General features: G+C 38.4%; 3 protein-coding genes across 3 annotated transcripts; all 3 read right to left on the reverse strand.

Annotated features, from left to right (window-relative positions):
- Nucleotides 1-826: 826 nt before the first annotated feature.
- On the reverse strand, nucleotides 827-1,739 carry LOC108524660 (olfactory receptor 4C6-like). The gene is given in 3 exon segments (XM_017865731.1): nucleotides 827-1,338; nucleotides 1,341-1,523; nucleotides 1,526-1,739. Coding segments are annotated over 3 exon segments (909 nt in total).
- A 6,575-nt stretch (nucleotides 1,740-8,314) lies between these two features.
- Nucleotides 8,315-19,655, reverse strand: LOC108524680 (olfactory receptor 4A16-like). Its single transcript, XM_017865781.1, is given in 5 exon segments — nucleotides 8,315-9,565; nucleotides 9,568-9,964; nucleotides 12,479-12,572; nucleotides 14,507-14,695; nucleotides 19,611-19,655. Coding segments are annotated over 2 exon segments (984 nt in total). The 5' UTR covers nucleotides 9,914-9,964; nucleotides 12,479-12,572; nucleotides 14,507-14,695; nucleotides 19,611-19,655; the 3' UTR covers nucleotides 8,315-8,927.
- Nucleotides 14,876-15,863, reverse strand: LOC108524681 (olfactory receptor 4A8-like). Its single transcript, XM_017865782.1, has one exon. The coding sequence runs from the start codon at nucleotides 15,841-15,843 to the stop codon at nucleotides 15,208-15,210; it is 636 nt and encodes a 211-aa protein (XP_017721271.1). The 5' UTR covers nucleotides 15,844-15,863; the 3' UTR covers nucleotides 14,876-15,207.
- Nucleotides 19,656-22,539: the final 2,884 nt, after the last annotated feature.

Here is a 22,539-nt window from a genome sequence, read left to right on the forward strand (position 1 = left end):
CATTACAATCTTATAGAGAAAACAGAAGATAAAAGACAAAACAAATGTTTTAAAGTACAATTTGTGATCATCGATAATAAGGATATAACTAGTATGTGGAATTAGAAAATAACTGAAGGGAATGACCACAGAACATCACCAGGAAAGAGTCCTCTGAGGAGGGAGCAGTCCATCTGAAGATAAAAACAATGACAGGGAGCCAGCCAACCAAAGGCTCTGGGAAAGATCACTGCAGTAGAGAGAAGAAAACCAAAATCCCTGAACTGAGAAAGGCTCAGATTATTCAAAATACCATGGTTGGTTGTTTTGTTGTTGTTGTTTGTTTGTTTTAATTGTCTCTAGAGCTTTGTGAAAAAGGGGATGAAATACAAAATGTGCTGGTGTAGTGGGCTGGAGGTGTAGGCAATACCCTGATTAGGCAGGACACTGTGTTTTCTTGGCCTGTAGTGTGTGCTTAAAAATGCCTCTGGTCTGGGCGTGGTGACTCATGCCTGTAATTCCAGATCACTTCAGTCCAGGAGGTTGAGACCAGCCTGGGCAACATAGTGAAACCCCATTGCTACTAAAAATACAAAATATTAGCCAGGTGTAGTCTCAGCTACTTGGGGGCTGACACAGGAGGATTGCTCGAGCTCGGGATGCTGAGGCTGAAGTGAGACCTGATTGTGCCACTGCACTCCAGCCTGGGAGACAAAATGAGACCCTGTCTCCAAATGAAAAATTTTTTAAAAATGCCTCTGGCTCCTGTGTATCCAGTGGATTAGAGGGATTGAGGAGGGTAAAACCTTACTGGTCTTACATTAAAAATTTACTCTTAGCATGTAAGCTAGTGACCACCTAGGGTCCCCTGTTTCATCCACAGTTTTCTTACGACATTTTTTACCTTGATGTTCCTCAGGGTGTAGATCAGCAGACTTAACATGGGTGCAACAACAGTAAAGGAAATAGCCATTTCCTTGTCTATGGGGTAAGTGACCACAGGCCTTATGTACAAGAAAATACACGCCACAAAGAACAAGATGACCACTGTAAGGTGGGAGCCACAGGTGGAGAGGGCTTTGCATTGACCTATAGAGCTGCAAGACTTCAAGGAGCACAGGATGACCATGTAGGATGCAATTAGGATAAGGAAGATGGCCATACTCATCACCCCACTGTTGAGGAGGACTAAGAGACCCTGGATGTGGGTGTCCATGCAGGCAAGGTTCAACAATGGAAACAAATCAAATATAAAATGGTCAATTATATTCGGTACACAGAAAGGTATTTGATCTATGATAAAAAGCTGTATTGTGGCATGCATGAATCCCCCCATCCAAGCTTCTACCACCAACAGCAGCACACCCGTGGACTCATGACGGTTGTGTAGTGCAGGGGCTTACAGTCATAGACCATCCCAGTGAGAAGGATGATCCCTACACCACCAAAGAAATACTCTGCAAAGAGCTGGGTCATGCAGCCTTTGAGGGAAATGGTAGTGTTCTCAGATAAAGAGTCCACAGTCATCTTAGGAGCAATGACAAAGAGTAGGTGGCATCCATGAGAGACAAGGAAGTAAGGAAAAAGTACATAGATGACCTCAAACTCCAACTTGCAGCCAGAGTCACCACAATGAATAGATTTCCCAACACTGTGGTCACACACATGGCGAGAAACAAAGCAGAGAATATTTTCCTTAGTTCTGGATTTTTTGTAATGCCCAAAAGAATGAATTCAGTCTCATTATTTGAAGTCCCCATTTAAGACGGGCTGATGAAAGCATATTGTTCTGAGCTGAAAAATCTTCAAAATCTGCATTACTTTTAATTACTAATCAACAGGTATGTTGGGCATTTTTGGTACTCTGTCTCACACCCTCTTAACCTACCTTTTTTCTTTAGTTGTTGCTACAGAAAACAGCTGCTAGGAATTAAAACCTTGCAGCAGCTTCATCCTACTGATCCCGACGATGACGCCTCCTTTCACTGGTGCAACTCTCTTGCATTCTGTTGTGCTGCTTGCTGCTGTGACACGTAGGAGACACTGCCTCATCATTCTGGTGTACACATCTGAAAATATTAAGGGAATAACACCTTTGACCATCAGTAACTAGGAGCCAATTGATAAATGGTAATCACCTTAACACCATCTTGGGTTAACTTTCTTTCCTTCCCTGTTCACTCACCCCAATACCTTCGTTCTGTTTTCTGAAATAAACTACATATATACAAGATATTCTCTTAGCCTTTGCTTTTGGGTAATTCCAAGCTAGGATGCTGACATTCATTTCATTAACACACCCAAGAAAATGTCATATAAATTTTCACTTATTTATTCTGTACATTTATTGAGCACCTAGAACATGCTAGCTGAGAGCTGGTTAAGAGTCTTGTAGGCTCTTGATGACATTGATACTGTGTCATCAAATTCACAGCACAGTTCGCATGCCAAAGATTATTCACTTATTAACAACTATACTTTTTTATGTACATGTCTTTTTTTTCCAAATTTGAATTATCATTATTATTACATATTTCTGATACTCAGTCCCTACTATGTCTCAGTCAGTGGAATATCCTATGAGATACTCTTAGATATTCGATACTGAGGCTTAGAGAGGTGAAAAAAAGTGATACAATTTCCCACAACTAGTAAACACTGAAGTAAACCTCAAATCCAGCTTTTCCTTACTCTAAAATTCATACTAACAACAATCTGTATTGCTTATTTTATAATATTGAATGCTGAAAATGGGATGAGATAGTGTCCTTCATAATATAATTTCATTTTCATAACAATCCAGTAAGATTTATGCTTCCTGGGATTATTTTATTCAACACTTCTGTAATAAAATCCAATGACGATCCCATAATTAAGAGCATATTCTCATTATATATATGTATATTGGAATATGTATGTTCCAATCCTGAAAGTAGAAGGTACGGTGATTAAGTTTTCAAGTATTCTAATCATTGTCCAGATGTGCTTATTAAAGAAAATTTAATCTTAAGCCTCTTTCTGTGCTCCAAGAAGATTCAGATCTACAACTTAACTGACACCATCCCTGCACATGAGTCTAAATCAGTCAATCATTCTGTGGATAATGTAAATCCATATCACTCCTCCTTCATTACTCACTTTCTCACTTTCAGTTTTCCTTATGAAAGGCTGCTACCAGATAAAGGATTCTAAAGAATAATAAAAATATCAATTCAAAACTTTTATTTTGTACTCACTATGTATTGTCAATGAACTACATCTGTTACATGCATAATGGCATTTATTTTTTGTATCATACAAGATGTGTACTATAAAAGATCTCATCTTCAGGATGAGGAAACTGAGGCTTGGAAATGTTAAACATCTCATCTGAGTGGGAATTATGAATTTAGGTAATCTCATCTTGAAGCATAAGTTCTCAATCTTTTTGCTGTATCTCTGAAGAAGTGAACAGCAGCCTCAGCTGGCTAAATGCAATTGCTAGCACAGCCGAATGACATGGTAAGGGAACTGATTCAGTAAGTAGCAAATTGATCTTTGTTAAAGACACTTAAATAGAGGCTGTGTGCCACTTGGTTAGAATATATTAGAGACCATTGCTTTAAATGGAGATGTAAACTCTGTTCCCTAAGACTTTTCTAAATACCTAGAGGCCTATTCTTAGTATTCTACACTTTACTAAATAGACAGCTACCAAAAGGTTTTTTTGTAGATCAATAATATTTGTAGATCAATAATAGGTGCTAACCCCAGCCTCTCCTACCTGCAGCCCAAGAACTTCTAAAGTTCTTGAATAGTCCTAAAGAAGTGGAGAGAACACAGTCCTGGAAATCAGTGCAACTGGATTTCATTCTTTTCTTGTCCGCCTAACTCCTAGAGTATGTTGTTACGTTACTCACTTCTCTGGGTCTCAATTTATTTCGTCATCTGCAGTGTGGGGTGGGTGTAGTAGATGAGTGGAATGCTAGGGATTCCAAGAAGCTGTCTCAGGGACTTTGTCCTTTCCAGACTCAGCAGCTTACCTCTTATCTGTATTAAGCATTTACACTTTCAAGTAAGATTCTCTTTGAGCAATCTCAAGACCTAAAATATTTTAAAATGGTGTACACTATACAATAATAATAATGTCCTTTTGCCTTAAAATCTATGAATCTATCATATTTTATTTCACTACTAATATAGATCTCCATTTCTCAGCCTGACATCCAAACCTGTTTCCCATAGTAATCAACCTCTCTTTTTGTGGTCTTCCTCCACTGCAGTCAAACCCAACTCTTACTGCCAGAGCCTCAGCCTGTCTTGCACAGTGGAAAAGTTCGTAGATCCAGAGGGATCGGACTTAGCTCTCTGGCCCAATCTGCCACTTACTGACAACAAAAACTTCAAACCTTGTGAAAATAAAACAATGCAAACGTAACTAAAGTCACGGTACAAAGCACTCACTATTTCAGGGTACTGTGCGAAGATTTTCATGAGTTTTTCTTTTAATATCACAAAAGCCATATGAGATAGACACTATTGCTATCCTTACTTTCTGCTGCAGTGGATAGTTTTGGGTAACTAGTGAAACTGATTAAGCCTGTGGGTGAGTATGTCATCAAGTTCACAGCACAGGTCACTAACCTCTGTGCTCTACAATCTATCCAAGAATTTTGTGTCTGCCTCACAGCACTTTCACAAGAATTACAGGAAGTTACAAGTGTAAGAATGTTTGGAGAGCACTTTTCAGATAGTCATCATTATTATTTTCCATTCATATAAGCTCACGACCTCCTCCTGCCTCTGCCCTCTGTTAACAGAGGGCCCTCTATTACCCCTTCTCCTTAATGCCTCACTTCCTCCCCAATGTCCCCCATCATCCTGGATATTTGTTACATGCACCTGTAGAGGTTGCATATTGACAATAATTAAATTGTCTTTTTTGTTAATGTGTTTAATGTCATGTTGACTTTATCTTCTTCTGGGCGTGCTTAAGGGTGTCTAATTTATTCTCTTTCCACCACGTTTCTAATGCTGTGCTGTGTACATACTTAACACTTAATTAAATTAATTAAATCTATGCAATTGATTTCATCCAAGGAAAACCGTACTGAACCGTGGGGCACAGGCAATGGCAGTGCCAGTCTCTGCCTCCAGGAGCAAAAGTGCTGTCGTCAGAGGTTAATTTCCATAGCTCGCCAAAAAGATTAAAGCAAAGCAAGCTACAAATTGTTGACAAAGTCTCTCCATTCTGAGATCTGAATTTGCATATACAAATAAAACAAGCAAATTAGTAGACATCTTAAGCATAATATAATAGTGCATCTAATTAGGTGATTCAATTATTTTAACAGTTTCAAAATAGTAGCTCAAATTAGTAGGAATATGTTTAATGCTCAAATAAAAATTTAAGGCCATCACCAAGGTTCATTTGGTGTCTGGTGTCATCTCTATGATTCCCAAAAGCCAGTTACCTGATGATCCCGCTAAGTAGAAGGCAGAGATTATGCAAGAAAACTTTCTTAATATCATGTCAAAGGGACAGAAAGTTTGGTCCCATCCAGGACATACTCACATGAACTTTCCTGTACAGAAGAGCTAGGACCCATGACGCATTAGAGTGTCAAAGTCAGTCAGGACCTGGCCAAAAAATAAATCATCTCACCATTTAATGGAAAGTTGACAGGGCTAGAGTTTCTGGGGATTTTAAAGAAACATTTAAAATACTTGTTCTAAGTGTCCAAGAACTTAAATGAAAAACACCTTTTGTGCTGGTTGGCGGAGAAGCTTAAATTTTATCTAAATAGGAAAAGTTACCAACAAAGACAGCCAGCTAAGCTGTCTACAAAATCATTCATGGGACTACACTTGCCATTTCGCTGCACTTTGAGCTCAATTTGTAAAGAGCTTCCAATCCACATTGCAGAAGAAATATCATTAATAAGATGTCCATCTTTCGGCCCTAGGCCTGGGCTACAAGAGGGGAGAGTGCCACTTTGAAATAGCATGGAATTCCACAATGTGCAGACTTGCCTCATTCCAACCGCCTCCCTTTGAGGCTGTGTCTCTGTTGACTGAGAAGCTAATCACAGTACATCACCCCTGCAGTGATTGGGTTTTTCCAATGGGCAGAGCTTCACTGGAGCCAAGCCAAGCTGATGCTTCACAAGCACAAAACCAGATCATGATATTCTCCATTCAATGATTTTCTCCTCAGCTACCCTCTGTCCTTCAGTAACAGAATGGCCACACAATTATCCTGCCTGACAGCATAAATGAAGAAACGTGAGTACTACTTCTCTGGGCCACCTAGCAAGTATCAGGACATAATTTTTAATACCTAGTCTGATACTCTCTTCATGTTTTCAGACTGTTCTTGAAATTGTGTCACATCTAACTAAAGGATAGCTGCCATTCTTAAGAATTTAAAAATGAACCTCAGCCAGAAAAACAATATGGACTAAATTCCTTCTCACTCCATAACACTTAGTATTCTTAAATAATATGGCTTTAATTTCCAAAATATTTGGAGTTATAGCCTTCATTCTTTTTTTGTTTTCTGAGGCAGCATCCCACTCTGTACCCAGGCTGAAGTATAGTGGCAGGATCATGGCTCACTACAGCCTCAACCTCCTGAAGCTCAAGCGATCTTCCTGCCTCAGGCTTCCAAGATGCTGGGACTACAGGCAGGCACCACCATGCCTGGCTAATTTTTGTTTTTAGTAGAGACAGGGTTTTGCCGTGTTTCCCAGGCTGGTCTCAAACTCTTAGGTTCAAGTGATCTCCCTACCTTGGCCTCCCAAAGTGTGGAATTACAGGTGTAAGCCCCACCCTGTCTGGCCTATAGCCTTCATTCTTTTTCTACCTTCAATAGTAATAAAATTATTATTCTACATTTGCAATATATTTCACAGGTTACAACCGGTTCACTAACATATTTGAATACCCTAGAGGTATCCTACGAAGGGAGAGTCCCTCAATTTAACTGGATCTGAGCTCACAGGTGATGGGCCAACCTCTGCACTTGAATTATCTTTTCCGTGCACCAAAGGTACCCTGTGTTCTTACCTAACCATGTAGACGTGGATGAAAGTAATGATCTTCAACTTTTTTTCTTCCTTATTTTCCTTCTGAGGAGGCTTTTTAGATGTTTTGTTCTCCTAATGACCCTGCCTCTGAAATTTAACACCACAGATATACTATCCACCAATTTATGTATTTTATCTGTATTAGTCCATTCTCACACCACTATAAAGAAATACCTGAGACTGGGTAATTTATAAAGAAAAGAGACATCCTTGGCTCACGGTTCTGTAGGCTGTACAGGAAGCATAGCAGCTTCTGCCTGTGGTGGTGGGGAGCGGGGTGGTCTCAGGAAGCTTCCAATCATGGCAGAAGGCAAAGTATGTAAAAAACCTAACAATACGTGTGCTTCATAGTTGGCCTTAACAATAATAAACTCACTCCCCTTACCTAAATAATGCCTAGCATTTTACTGAATTGAATATTTAGATTAAACCATAGCATCCTTATACATCAGATCCAAATATTATTTTCTGTTTAATTTATAGGGGAAATGTATATAGTTTTAGACCATTTTATTTTAAGCACCAGAAATAATCAGATTGAAGTTGGTCCTCATGAGAGACTCTTGGTGATGGGTGCAAAGGGATATCTTAACACTCTTCAAAATTCTTTATAAACCGGCAGGACTTCATCCACTGAGAATGCCAGGTTTACTTACATTTCTTCTTTTGGTTTTACACCTTCCAAGTTTGTTGTGAACAATTTATAATTTGTGTCTCACTAATCTTCTCACCCCACCACTGAGCACTTGGTGTAGCTCCTAAGACACAATCATTGACCTTAGTTTCCATCCTCAAACCTTTCTTTTTGAGTTAGAATAGAAATAACATTTTCTCAACACTTTTCCTATCCCTATCCCTGGCCCTCCAAACTGTTCCACCTCTGCCAGTTACCCAGTTCCAAAGTCACTTCCACATTTTTGGGTTCTATTCAGCAGGGCCCTACTCCTGGTACCAATGTACTCTATTAGCCTGTTTTTACACTGCAGATAAAAACATACCCAAGACTGGGTAATTTACAAAAGAAAGAGGTTTAATGGACTTACAGTTCCATATAGCTGTGGAGGCCTCACAATCATGATGGAAGGCAAGGAGGAACAAGTCATGTCTTACATAAGTGGCAGCACACCAGACAAGCTTTCTGAGAGCTTGTGCAAGGAAATTCCTCTTTATAAAACCGTCGTATCTCATGAGACTTACTCACTATCATGAGAACAGCAGGAGAAAGACTTGCCCACATGATTCAATTACCTCCCACTAGGTCGCTCCAACACGTGGGAATTCAAGATGAGATTTGAGTAGGGACAAAGCCAAACCATATCAGATCTGAGTAAGCATTTCTCTAAACAAGACATAAAAATGACCCAACCAATAGTGTAATTAAAGACAATATCATCTATCATCCAAATACCCTGAACTGGAAATGCATAGACATGACATGAGGAACGGAAGTAACCTTAAAACAAAATTAATAATACAGAAAGCTGCTTTACTGATAGATAGAATAATAAACAATAAGATTTAAAAACCACCCTCCTGGCCCCAGAAATTTGTTCTAAGTATTAACCAAATTGCTTTCTCATGAATTTGGGTAAAAGTACATCTACAGAGGTGGCTTGTGTTTTCTCTTTTGAAAAGAATATATCACTTCTTCTAAGTCCTATTTAAGTATAAACTGAGAAAATAAAGTGACAAGGTGAGCCTGGTTTTATTTTTACTTATACCAAGACAAATACCTGTGGCCTATTCATTCTCCAGAATTTTTCTTTTAGATTGATTCTAGTCTCCGTGGATAATTAATTCTGCTTTTCTGATGGCTTTATGTAGATAGACAGAAGCATCCCTACAGAATCTGTTGAATTGACTGCATTATCCAGATAGAATTTACTGCCTATTTGTTGCCTTAGAACTAGTAACAAACATGTTCAGTGTGGGAGATAATCTTATTCTAACTACACTTAAATTTTTACACCAGAGTTTTTTCATAGCATTTTTCATCTCTGAATTTCTCAATGTATATATTAATGGATTCAACATGGGTGTAATAATCGTATAAAACACAGTTAAGAATTTATCAAAGGGAAAGTTGGAAACAGGTCTAACATACATGAAAATACAGGGAACAAAAAAGAGGACAACCACGATGATGTGGGAGATACAGGTAGACAGGGCTTTACACCTTCCTTCGTGACTATAAGTTTTAAGGGAGTTTAGGATGACCCCATAGGAGATTAGCAGAAAGGTGAAGACGACCGTACAAATTGTTCCACCATTGGCAACCACGGTGAGGCCTAGAAAGTAGGTGTCAGTGCATGCCAGTTCTAATAATGGGTACATGTCACAGACATAGTGGTCAATGACATTGGGGCCACAGAATGCTAGATTGTACACAAAGACAATTTGAACCACAGAATGCAGAAAACCTCCAACCATGGCCAATACCAACAGAAGGATGCAAACCTGTCGATTCATGATGGTCAAATAGTGCAGTGGCTTAGAGATGGCCACATAGCGATCATAGTCATCACCAACAGAAGGAAGACCTCAGCACCACCAAGTAAGTGTTCTATGAAGAGCTGGCCCATGCAAGCTGACAAGGAAATAGTGTTTTTATCACAGAGTAAGTCTGTCATCAATTTGGGTGACATGGCAGTGGAATATATGGCATCCATAAGTGACAAGGAGGCAAGGAAGAAGTAAATTGGGGAGCCCAAGGAGGGGCTGCCAATAGTAGTCACCACAATGAGGAGGTTCCCCACCATGGTCACAATGTATATGAGTAAAATCATGACAAATAATGTTTTTTGTACATCAGGATCCTCGGTGAGGCCTAGGAGAACAAATTCTGTAACATTGTTACTCCGTCTCATTGACTCTTCTTTCAAGCTTACATCAGAATTGAGAGCTCAGGAGAACAGGACCTGTAAGGAAACAGTGAACGGAAATATAAATACATCCATTATGCCACAGAGCACATCTACATCGTTATATCTTCCACAGTCATTTATACTCAATAAACATTTACTAAGTCTCTATTGAGTTCCTCATCCAAACAGTCCAATAGAACTTCCTTGAAAATTGTATATTCCTCAGAAGATTTTGCTTTCAGCCAACAGGTAAATGATTTATCTGTAAGTCTTAGTGGGTATTCTGAACAGAAAAGTAGTTAAACATGCAACTATCATTCATACTTTAATAACTTCTTATTTAAAATATGTTACTTTTGGCCAGGCCCGGTGGCTCAAGCCTGTAATCCCAGCACTTTAATCCAAGCATTTTGGGAGGAGCGAGGCGGGCCCGGATCAGCGAGGTCAGAATGGGGGGGGGGGGGAAGAGCCAATCCTGGGCTAACGGTGAAACCACCGTCTTCTTACTAAAAAATAAACAAAAACTAGCCCGCGGGCCCGAGGTGGCGGGCTGCACCTTAGTCCCCGCCTAGCTTGGGAGGAACTGAGGTCAGGAGAATGGTGTAAACCCAGGAGGTAGAGCTTGTACAGTGAGCCCCTAAGATCGGCCAACTGAGCTCGAGCCTGGACGAGCCCAGAGCGAGACCTCCTCCTCAAAACAATAAATAATAAATAATAATAAATAAATAGAAATAAACTAAATAAATAAAATGTTACTTTTTTGCACACCAAACAGCTTTGATGGACAGGGAATGGTTTCCCGCTCTCAAGAAACTTACTCTTATAAACTTGTTATAAGTTATAAACTTGAAATAACTGAAATAACTAAATTAACACAGACTCAGTCCTTCATGTTTGTAGTAGTTGTAATATCTTTACAATATAACCTGTGTGGCAACAAAATTAACCGCTTCTGAAATCCATCACACGGTACTATGACATTCCACTGTTAAACATTCAGATCTCTGTGTCTCAAAGAATAGTCAATTTTCTTCAATCTCTCATTAAATTTCAAGAGACTGGACTTTCACCAGTATAAACAACCACAAAATCTCTGACTGTTCGATTTCTAGGGAGCTGTAATTCTCTCCATTACATCCTTGCCTATACCACAATTCCTAACACATTTACTATTCTAATTATTAGCATAGTTCTAAACTGAACTAAACTAACTCATCCCTGTCACCAGCTACTACATCAGCAACTAACGGGGTTTTTGTTTGCTTTTTTGGCAGAACTCATGGGGTGAGCTAAATATTGAGAGAGGAGAAAATGTACAGTGAAAAGAGAGGTAAAGAATGGTGAAACATAGTTCTATTTATAATGCTGTTCAGGTACTAAGAGTGCTCAAAAATACAACCTCAGTGTCCAGATTAAAAAAATAATAATACTGAAGGAGAAATCCCAAGCTCATTGTAAGAAGGCATGGGTTTGAGTCATTTTCTTTTTTTTTTTTTTTGAGAGGGAGTCTCGCTGTCTCACCCAGGCTGGAATGCAGTGGCATGAACTCGGCTCACTACAACCTCCGCCTCCTGGATTCAAGTGATTCTCCTGCCTTCGCCTCCCGAGTAGCTGAGACTACAGGTGTGAGCTACCACACTTAGCTAATTTTTGTATCTTTAGTAGAGATGGGGTTTCACCATGTTGGCCAGAATTGTCTCAATCTCCTGACCTCATGATCCACCTGCCTCCACCTCCCAAAGGGCTTGAATCATTTTCTAAATGTAATTACACATCTGTCTCAATTTGCTCACTGGAAAACAACGGGATTGAAGTAGATGAACTCAGAATCCTTTCCAGTCAAGCTACCTATGATAGCGCAGTCCTACCTTATACTTATTAAGTATAATATATATAATTAAGTCTCTACTTATTAGTGCAGCCCTACCTTATGCTATTCTGCTGACAATTATTTTATTTTCATATTTTATAATTAGGCAGTTACCAAGCATATTACATTTACTTGAAAAATGTTAGCCTGTGGTACATGGGATTGCAAAAATACAGTGAGCAAATAATGACTATGAATTTTCTACTCAGTGGGTCCTGCACCCTCTCTCCAAAGAAGTCTTGGTTCTTAAATAGGCACCTGTGGTTAATACTGTGGACCCTGGAGCCACACTGCCTCTGCTGCAATCCCAGCTTCACCACTGCCACTTACCATGTGACTTTGGGGCACTTACTAAAACTCTCTGTGCCTTAGTTTTATGATTTTTAGAATGGGGATAACAATAGTCCTTACCTCTTAGAGTTATTGTTTTATTACAACAAAGCAAAGTGCCAAGAACACTGACTGGCACCTGGTTAGGGCTTAGTAAATGATAGCTATTATTCATGTTCTTCAATGATTCACTATGAACATAGAATCAGAACAAATCATGCAGATCTTTGTCAACTTGAAAAGATTTACAGACATAATCCAGGAAGAAAGGATAGAATACCTGTATTTCAGGAAAGCCTTTTGGGGGCACACAATAAAATTGTATGTCTTACAAAATAATGATTTAATTATGTGAGTAGTAATTTTACCTGTGATGGAATGTAGTTTGATGAGAAACAAGCAGAATTACAGTAAAAAAAATTGGACCCACCATTTGGGAGAGCTCAGGAAATGAAAAGAAGGCTAGAATCAGAAAACAGAGAAATTGTAGTTAACAAATGAGAATCCACAAACACCAAGAAGATTAATGGCATAATTAAGTGAGGCTGGTATTTTTAAAAATATTCTTCAAAAAGATTATTTTAGTGTGGAAATACTGGAAGTGCAACCTCCTGTGGGTCCCTGGGGTGACTCAGGAGCCTTCTTGGGCTAGAGATAACAAAAACAGACCAGATGTTAAAAAAAAAGAAAGAAGAAAGAAAGAGAGAGAGAAAGAAAGAAAGAAAGAAAGAGAGAGAGAGAGAAAGAAAGGAAGGAAGAGAAAAGAGATAAGAAAGGAAAGAACGAAAGAAGAAAAGAAAGAAAAGTCAAAAGAACACCACACACATTGTTTCTCAAAGTCCCTAGATCTGATGGTTAAGAACAAACCAATTACAGAAAACAATGGGACAAGTAGAGATAAATGTCCAGACTTTCTGATTATTCACTGCTGAGGAAAACTGCAGAATTACTAAACCTCAAATGCAGACAGGATTATTTCATTTACATAGATCTGGCAGTGTAAGAGGACATGTGCAGAGAGAGTTTGAGCTGTTTCTAGAAGCCAGCTGTGATGCACATTCCACATGTCTCATTCACGTTACCACTTCCAGGTGATAACAGAGTTCTGTGACTGTTGAAGCTATAGACTGATAGAGACAGCCCTGCTGAAGAATACAAGGGAATAATGCAGTCCATAGCCAATTCTGTTATTTTTTCACACCTTACTTGCTGCAAGGTTCATTGCCTTTTCCCCCTTTCATCATCAAGACTAGATTTCAACAGAATAATTATTTCGGCAATTTAAATGTTTACTTATAAAAAGTAGGGTATGTAAACTATCCTGTATAGTTTAAGTAATGAAAAATGGAATACTTTAGAAACTGAAAGATACCATTACTAGACTTTCAATGTAAACTGTTAAATACTAAATGTAAACTGCTAAGTTAACATTTTTCTAAAAAACAATAATTTATCATAGATTTCTAACAACAAGACATTTCCAAAAGATAAAAGTCCATAATAACAAAAAACTCTATAATATTAGATTTCACAGTCACAGTTTTATAAATCTATTTAAATGACAGTAGACTAGATACTTTCCTGAGCATATTTATCTACTAGTATGTCTGCTGGGATAATTTTTAGATTCATAAGTAAAAACTCATATTATGCTTCCAGAACATAACAGGCATTGGTTCCTTCACATTCTAACACACTTGACATGATCTGCAATTTTAAACTCTCTAATCAATATATGATTAATGTATACTTTTATTAATGTATATAAATTATAACATCCCATAAACTAAGATTATGATTATAAATCTATTGGTTTATTATACATGCAATATAAAACATGCTTTTCTTATTTGGCAAACAGAAAAGGAAAACAGGCCGGGCGCGGTGGCTCATGCCTGTAATCCCAGCACTTTCGGAGGCTGAGGCTGGGGGATCACAAGGTCAGGAGATCGAGACCATCCTGGCTAACCCAGTGAAACCCCGTCTCTACTAAAAATACAAAAAATTAGCCAGGCGCGGTGGCAGGCGCCTGTGGTCCCAGCTACTTGGGAGGCTGAGGCAGGAGAATGGCGTGGGCCCGGAAGGCGGAGCTTGCAGTGAGCCGAGATCGCGCCACTGCACTCCAGCCTGGGCGACACAGCAAGACTCCGTCTCAAAAAAAAAAAAAACAACAAAAAACAAAAAACAAAAAAACAGAAAAGGAAAACAAATTAGGCTATATATTATAAAACCAAATATACATTGCACATTCTGAAAAATTTTCATGTTTTCTAGCTTTACTTTCCCAATTAGAATTCCTTCAACAAAATCATATGGTATTTAAGACGTTAGCTACATTTCAACATATCACAGGAATTTTCAATGAATATCTCTTGCCAGTGATTTCAAATACTCACATTTTGGTCCAGAAAAGCAATGCTTCTTTCAGTGAATGTTGCTGTCGATACCTCATGCATCTATGTGTGATCATAAAACACATGAATATGAATGGCTGATCCACGGATATAGAATTAGTTCCTAGTTGCTACAGTTTCCACAGTTCCACACAGGCTTCTCATTATCTCAGTCATTAGAGAAGTACGGCACTATCCAAAGCAAAAGATGAAAATGTAAAGATGCTTAAACATAATGTATAAATGTGGTTGAATACTCTCACCTGCTGGAAAATTTCTTCATAGAAAAACAAAGTTATTATCTTTCCCTGACTATGTAAAACTTGACCTAATTAGTGGAAATTAACCTCGACAAGCCCCTTATTATGTGGCACAACTAAACAAACATGTACCAACACTAAAATTTGTTACGTGAAAGTTTCCTCAATTATGGCAAAGCGACCATAAGTACTTTACTGTGACTGAGGACTTATGGTAACATTCATGTGCCCAGCTTTTACACTTTGTACCTAACAAGGAAAATGCTGAAATTTAACTTCATGGAAAAATCGGTGACAGAGCTTTCTCACAGTCAGAAGCCAAACTCTTCAGTCTTTTGGTCATTCAAATGTCATTCAAACAGCATACCCCTAAGTCCAGTTTGAGACAGGCCTAACATACACGAAAACACAGGGAACAAAAAAGAAGACAACCACGGTGACGTGTCAGCTGCAGGTAGACAGGGCTTTACGCCTCCCTTCCTGACTATAGGTTTTAAGGGAGTTTAGGATGACCCCGTAGGAGATTAGTAGAAGGGTGAAGATGACCATACAGATTGCTCCACCATTGAAAACCACAGTGAGGCCTATAAAGTAGGTGTCAGTGCACGCCAGTTCCAATAATGGGTACATGTCACAGAAAAAGTGGTCAATGACATTCGGGCCACAGAAAGGGAGACTGTACACAACAAGAATTTGAAATACAGAATGCAGAAAACCTCCAGTCATGGCCACCACCAACAGAAGGATGCAAACTTGTCTATTCATGATGGTCCAATAGTGCAGTGGCTTACAGATGGCCACACAGCGATCATAGGCCATGCCCACCAGAAGGAAGATCTCAGTACCACCAAACAAGTGGTCTATAAATAGCTGGCCCATGCAAGCTGGGAAGGAAATAGTCTTTTTGTCACAGAGTAAGTCTACAACCAATATGGGAGAAATGGTGGTGGAATACAGAGCATCTATTAATGACAGGCAGGGGAGGAAGAAATATATTGGGGAGCCCAAGGAGGGGCTGACAATAATAGTCACTGCAACGAGCAGGTTCCCCACCGTCACAATGTATGTGAGTAAAAACATGACGAATAATGTGTTTTGCACATCAGGATCCTGTGAAAAGCCAAGGAGGACAAATTCTGTAATATTGTTATTCTGTCTCATTTACTCTTCTTTCAGGCTTGTACCAGACAGAGGTGAGAGCTCAGGAGAACAGGATCTGTAATGAAATCGTGAACAGGAATATGATCACATCCATTGCACATCTTCATTGTTGAATCCTGAACAGTGATTTACACACAATAAACATTTAGTAAATCTCTACTGAGTTCCTCACCCAAAAAGCCCACCTTCCCTTGACAATTCTATTTCTCCTTAAGATTTTAGTTTCAGCCACAGGTAAAGGCTTCTACCTCTAAGTTTTAGTGAATATTCCCTACAGAAGTGTTGAAGTCCCAATAGCCATCCATACATTTTATGACTTCTTACTTAAAACATTTTTTCTTGGCACAGAAGTCAGCTATGATGAATAGGCGACAGGTTCTTGGTCTCAGGAAACTCACTTTCTGGTGGTGTTAATAAACTCTAAATAAATAATTTGACACAGATTTAGTCCTTTGTGTTTGTATTTGTGATATCTTTATGATATGATCTGTGTAACACCAAGAATGACATCTTCTGAAATATCTCACTCAGTACGCTGGCCTTCTACTGTTAGACTTCATTTCTTCCTGCCTTGGAGGATGTTCAGTCTTCATTCGTCTTTCATCAGACAGGATTCTGAACTGTATAAATTGCTGTGATATTATTAATTACATTGCTCCCTATAGCAATTACTTGGTCTAACTCTCTGTCTATCTTATAAGGAGCCAGGATTCTCTCCATTTTATCCTTGCCTATACCCCAGTTTTTCAACTCTTACATACAATATTCTAATTTTCAGCAATTAATTTGAACTCAAGTGAGCTAACTGATGACTATCACCAAAAGCCAAATACGCCATGAGTATTTTTTCTGAATTCTTGGGTTGAGCATAGTGAGACAAGAGAAAATAGATACTGTAGAAAGAGGTACAGAACAGTGGGACATGGTTTTTTTTTTTTTTTTTTTTTGAGGCGGAGTCTCGCTCTGTCGCCGGGAGTGGAGTGCAGTGGCCGGATCTCAGCTCACTGCAAGCTCCGCCTCCCAGGTTTACACCATTCTCCTGCCGCAGCCTCCTGAGTAGCTGGGACTACAGGCGCCCGCCACCTCGCCTGGCTAGTTTTGTATTTTTTAGTAGAGACGGGGTTTCACCGTGTTAGCCAGGATGGTCTCGATCTCCTGACCTCGTGATCCACCCGTCTCGGCCTCCCAAAGTGCTGGGATTACAGGCTTGAGCCACCGCGCCCGGCCGGGACATGGTTTTATTCATAGCACTATTTAGATACTGAGAGTACTCAAAAAAAGAACCTTAGTTAGCAGATTTCAAAATGAAGCATACTCTAGGGCAAATTCCAGCTTCAATGTAAGAAGGCATGGATTTGAGGCATTTTCTGAATACATTTACAAGTCTGTCTCAGTTTGCTCACTGGAAAACAATGGAATTAAATTTGAGAAATGCAGAATCCTTTCTAGTCAACTATCTACAGAAATATTTCTGTACCTCCCCTTTATGGTATTCTGCTGACCATTTTTTCATTTTTTATAAATTGATAATTAAATAAAAATTTCCAAGCTCATGACTCTTACATGAAAAATAGTAGTCAGTGGAACATGGGGTTTCATGACTACAGTGAGTAGTGACTATAAGTTTCTTACGGAGTATGTACCTATCTAGGTAAGATCCAAGACATCCTTAGAGAGAAAGTGTAGCATGTGGTGAATAATGTGGACACTGGAGCCACACTACTTCAGCTACAACTTCAGCTTCGCTATTTATTACAAGATTTTTGGCCATTTACAATTTTTGGCCATTTACTAAAGCTCTCTGTCCCTTACTTTCATCAATTTTAGAATGGGGATCCCAGTCCTTACCTTGTAGAGTTGTTGTTTTATTAAAACAAAGTGCCTAGAATATTGGCTGGCACCTGGGAAGGGCTCAATAAATGATACCTATTATTAGTGATCCTGAATGACTCACCATGAACACAGGATCAGAACAAATCATGCAGATCTTTGTCAACTTGAAAAGATTTATAGACATAGTCCAGGGAAAAAAAAGGATAAGATACCTAAAATTCAGGAAAAGCTTTGGGGGGCACACAATAAAATTGTATGCCTTAGAAAATAATGACTTAATTATATGAGTAGGAATTTTACCTGTGATAGAATTTATCTTGATGAGAAACATCCAGAAGAATAGTGAAAAAGTTGGAAGCACCATCAGAGAGAGCTCAGGTATTGAAAAGAAGGCTAAACTCAGAAAACAGAGAAACTGTATTTAATAAATGAGTATTCACACACTATAAGAAAATTAATGAGATAATTAAGTGAGGCCAGTATTTTTAAAAATCTACTTCAGAAAGATCCCTTTTAGTGAGGAAATACTGAAAGTGTTACCTCCCGTGGGTTCCTGGGGTGACTCAGGAAGTTTTTTGGGATAGACATAACAAACACAGACAGGATCCTAGTTAAAAAAAGAAAAACTTCAAAACAAATTTATTCCTCAAAGTCTCTAGGTCTGACAAACTTAAAATACAGAGAATAATGGGACAAGTAGAGATAAAAACCCAAACTTTCTTATTACTCACTGCTGTGGAAAACTGCAGAATTACTAAACCTCAAATGTCGACAGCATGATTCCATTTACAGAAATCTTGCAGTGGAAGAGGACATGTGCAGAGAGAGTTTGAGCTGTCTCTAGAAAACAGCTGTGATGAACACTCCACATGACTCATTCATATTACCACTTCCAGCTAATTCTAGATTTCTGACTTCTAGCATTTTTGAAGCTATAGAGTGATAGAAACAAATCTGCTGAAAACACAAGTGAATAATGTAGTCCATAGCCAATTCTGGTATTTTTTCACACCTTACTTGCTGCGAGGTTTTGTGGCTTTTCCCCGTTTCATCATCAGAGCTAGATTTCAACAGGATAATTCTTTTGACAATTGAAATGTTTACTTGTAAAAAATAGGATACGTAAATTATCCTCTAGAGTATAAGTAATTAAGAATGGAATACTTTAGAAACTGAAAGATAGCATTACTAGGCTTTCAATGTAAACTGCCAAGTTAACATTTTCTAGAAAAAAAAAAAAAGATTTAACATAGTTTCCTAAGAACACAGCATTTTCAAAAGATAAAATGCCATAAAAACAAAAAAGAACTCAATAATAATATATTTCACAGTCACAGTTTTATGAATCTATTTAAACAACAATGGACTAGGTACCTTCCTGAGCATATATACTTACGAGTATGTTTGCTGGGATTATTTTTAGATTCATAAGTAAAAACCCATATTATGCTTCCACAACATAACAGGCATTGGTTCCTTCACACTAACACACTTGACATGATCTGCAGTTTTAAACTCTCTAATGAAATATATCTGAAAGTGATTGTATACATTCATTAATAAATCTTTTAAAATATAACATCCCATAAATGAACATTATAAATCAATTGGTTTATTGTACACATAATATGGAACATGTGTTTCTTCCTATTCGGCAAAAAGGAAAAAAAAATAGGCTATATATTAAAACCAACTAAATTGCATATTCCAAAAAATTTTCATGTTTGCTAGCTTAACTTTCCCAATTATAATTCCTTCAACAAAGTCATATGGTATTTAAGACATTAGCCACATTTCAACATATCACACGAATTTTCAATGAATATCTCTTGTCAATGGTTTCAAATACTCACATCATGGTCCAGAAAAGTAATGCTTCTTTCACTAAACGTTAATGTGGCTACCTCAGGCATGTATATGTGATACTAAAACACATGGATATGGATGTCTGATCCATGGATATAGAAATATTGCCTAGAGGCTACAGTTTCCACAGTTACACACAGGCTTCTCATTATCTTAGTCATTAGAGAAGTTTGGCACCATCCAAAGCAGATGACCAAAATATGAAGTTGCTGAAACAATGTAGAAAAGTAGTTAAATATTCTCACCTGCTGGAAAAATTCTTATAGAAAAACAAAGACACTATCTTTGCATAACTATGTAAAAATTGACTTAATTAGTGGAAATTAACCTGGACAAGCTCCTAATTTGTGACACAAGTAAAACAAAAATGTACGAACACTAAAATATGTGCCATGAAAGTTACCTCAATTATGGTAAAGTGGCCATAAGCACTTTAATGTAATTGAGGATATATGATAACATTCATCTGCCCAGCTATTATGCTTTGTACCTAACAAGGACAATGCTAACCAATGATAGAGCTTTCTTAGAGGCAGAATCCAAACTCTTCAGTCTTTCCAGTCATTCAAATATCATTCAAATAGCATACCCTTAAGTCCACATCTTTTCTAATTAAAAATGTCCCTATGTCTCCCCTACCTCATCCCAGTAAATTGAGAACTTTCACAAATTTTTATAAGAAATGGAGGATATGACAAGAAAACATCACACCTAGAGGACCTGATACCAACTGAAGACATACTCTGCCTTGGGCAGAAATTTAACTCTTCAGATATCTCTTGCATTATTCCATCAGGAAAATAATTATGTGTAGACACAATCTGTGACTTTTACATCATCAGTATTTTAAATAAAAGAGATAGTAAGGTTGTTATAGATTAGTTAATGTGAATCTTTGGAATAAATTCAAATGAAGTAATCTCTCTGAAAACTTTTATTCCCCTTAGAAAATCCCTAGAGGAAAAAGGCTTGTGTCTCATCAAGGAAGAGTAGCTAAATGCCAAGTAATGTGAAAAGCCTTTAATGTGAAAAGAAAAATTCTAAAGTAAATTGAATAATAAATTATGAGTGTCACATTATGAAATACTGAGGTAAGGCAAGGAATACTTCAGCCAGAATAAACGGGGAAGCAGCCCCAAGTTCTCTTCCTTAAGCATTTTCCCAGCAAGGAGGGTCTTATCCTTCCTGTTAGAAAGCCCAACCCAAGAAGCCCTGAGCCTCAGAGGCACAGAGACCAAGAACAAAATTTGACATTCCGATTCTTTGAAAGGTAGGTAATCATAGTTCTGCAGTTTTAGGTTAACATACAGGCTTTTGATCAAGGCCTGAATCTATGTCAGATATAATCATAATGATCTGTAGCCCATTAAATTCAATCCTTTAATTTTATTCTAATGTCAATTCAGTAACTGTTTCTACAATAAAGAATTTTTTTTGGCAATAAGGGAGCAGTGCTTAAGAGTTTCCACTGCTATTTTCATTGCTTGGTTTACCATTGGCTTCACTGAACACCTTCATCTCAGCATACGTTTAGTTAAATATCAGATCTTCTGGGTCATAAGAGCCTTAGATAAGGAGTCCCATAAATACTTACATGAACCAGCTAAGGTCTTTATCATGTAACAGGCTCCACTAAAAGTTGTCATTTTCAACTTACCTAATAAATTGATTAAATTAATTCACCACAAATGTAATATCTGTCACTTCAAAAATTAGAAGAGCATGTCTATAATCACAATGCTCTCTTACTGGTAAGCGGTAAAAAATGCAAACATATCTTTAATTCTTAAGAACTATCAGATATGTTCAAAGATACTGTGGATTAAATTATGACTCCAAGACGGAGAAATAATATAAAAATAAGCCATAATTCTTTATGCCCCTTCTAGCTGAATTCAAATAACCACTAGTGCTTTCCACTTTTCTAAATGACACAAAAATTTTTTTTAGATCAGATAATGCCTACAACAGTCCAGAATCTGAATTAATTAGCTCCAATAATAAAAAACACATAAAAAATATCAACTAACATAGAAATTGCCAAAAATATCCCATAGTCAATAGTAATTCTCTGCAATCCATACCTATTACCAAATTAGAAAGTTAAATATAGATACAATGTATATTTCTTTTTAAAAGGAGAAATGCATATACATTAGTCCATTTTCACATTGCTATAAGGAAATACTCAAGATGGGGTAATTTATAAAGAAAAGAGGTTTAATTGAATTACAGTTCTGCATGGCTGGGGAGACCTCAAGGAATTTCCAATCATGCCTCTTCACAGGGTAGCAGGAGAGAGAATGAGTGCCAGCAGGGGAAATGCCAGACACTTATAAAAGCATCGGAACTCGGAGGGCGGAGCAAGATGGCCGAATAGGAACAGCTCCAGTCTCCAACTCCCAGTGCGAGCGACACAGAAGACCGGTGATTTCTTCATTTTCAACTGAGGTACTGGGGTCATCTCACTAGGGAGTGCTGGACAATCTGTGCTGGTCAGCTGCTGTAGCCCAACCAGTGAGATCTGAAGCAGGGCGAGGCATCACCTCACCTGGGAAGCGCAAGGGGGAAGGGAATCCCTTTTCCTAGCCAGGGGAACTGAGACACACAACACCTGGAAAATCAGGTGACTCCCACCCCAATACTGCACTTTAAGCAAATGGGCACACCCAAAGAATATATCCCACACCTGGCCAGGAGGGTCCCACGCCCACAGAGCCTCCCTCATTGCTAACACAGCAGTCTGCGATCTAACAGCAAGGCAGCAGCGAGGCTGGGGGAGGGGCGCCCACCATTGCTGAGGCTTAAGTAGGTAAACAAAGCCGCTGGGAAGCTCGAACTGGGTGGAGCTCACAGCAGCTCAAGGAAACCTGCCTGTCTCTGTAGACTCCACCTCTGGGGACAGGGCACAGTTAA

Source organism: Rhinopithecus bieti, unplaced genomic scaffold (genome assembly GCF_001698545.2).
Source record: "Rhinopithecus bieti isolate Rb0 unplaced genomic scaffold, ASM169854v2 scaffold_81727, whole genome shotgun sequence".
Lineage (NCBI taxonomy): Eukaryota > Metazoa > Chordata > Mammalia > Primates > Cercopithecidae > Rhinopithecus > Rhinopithecus bieti.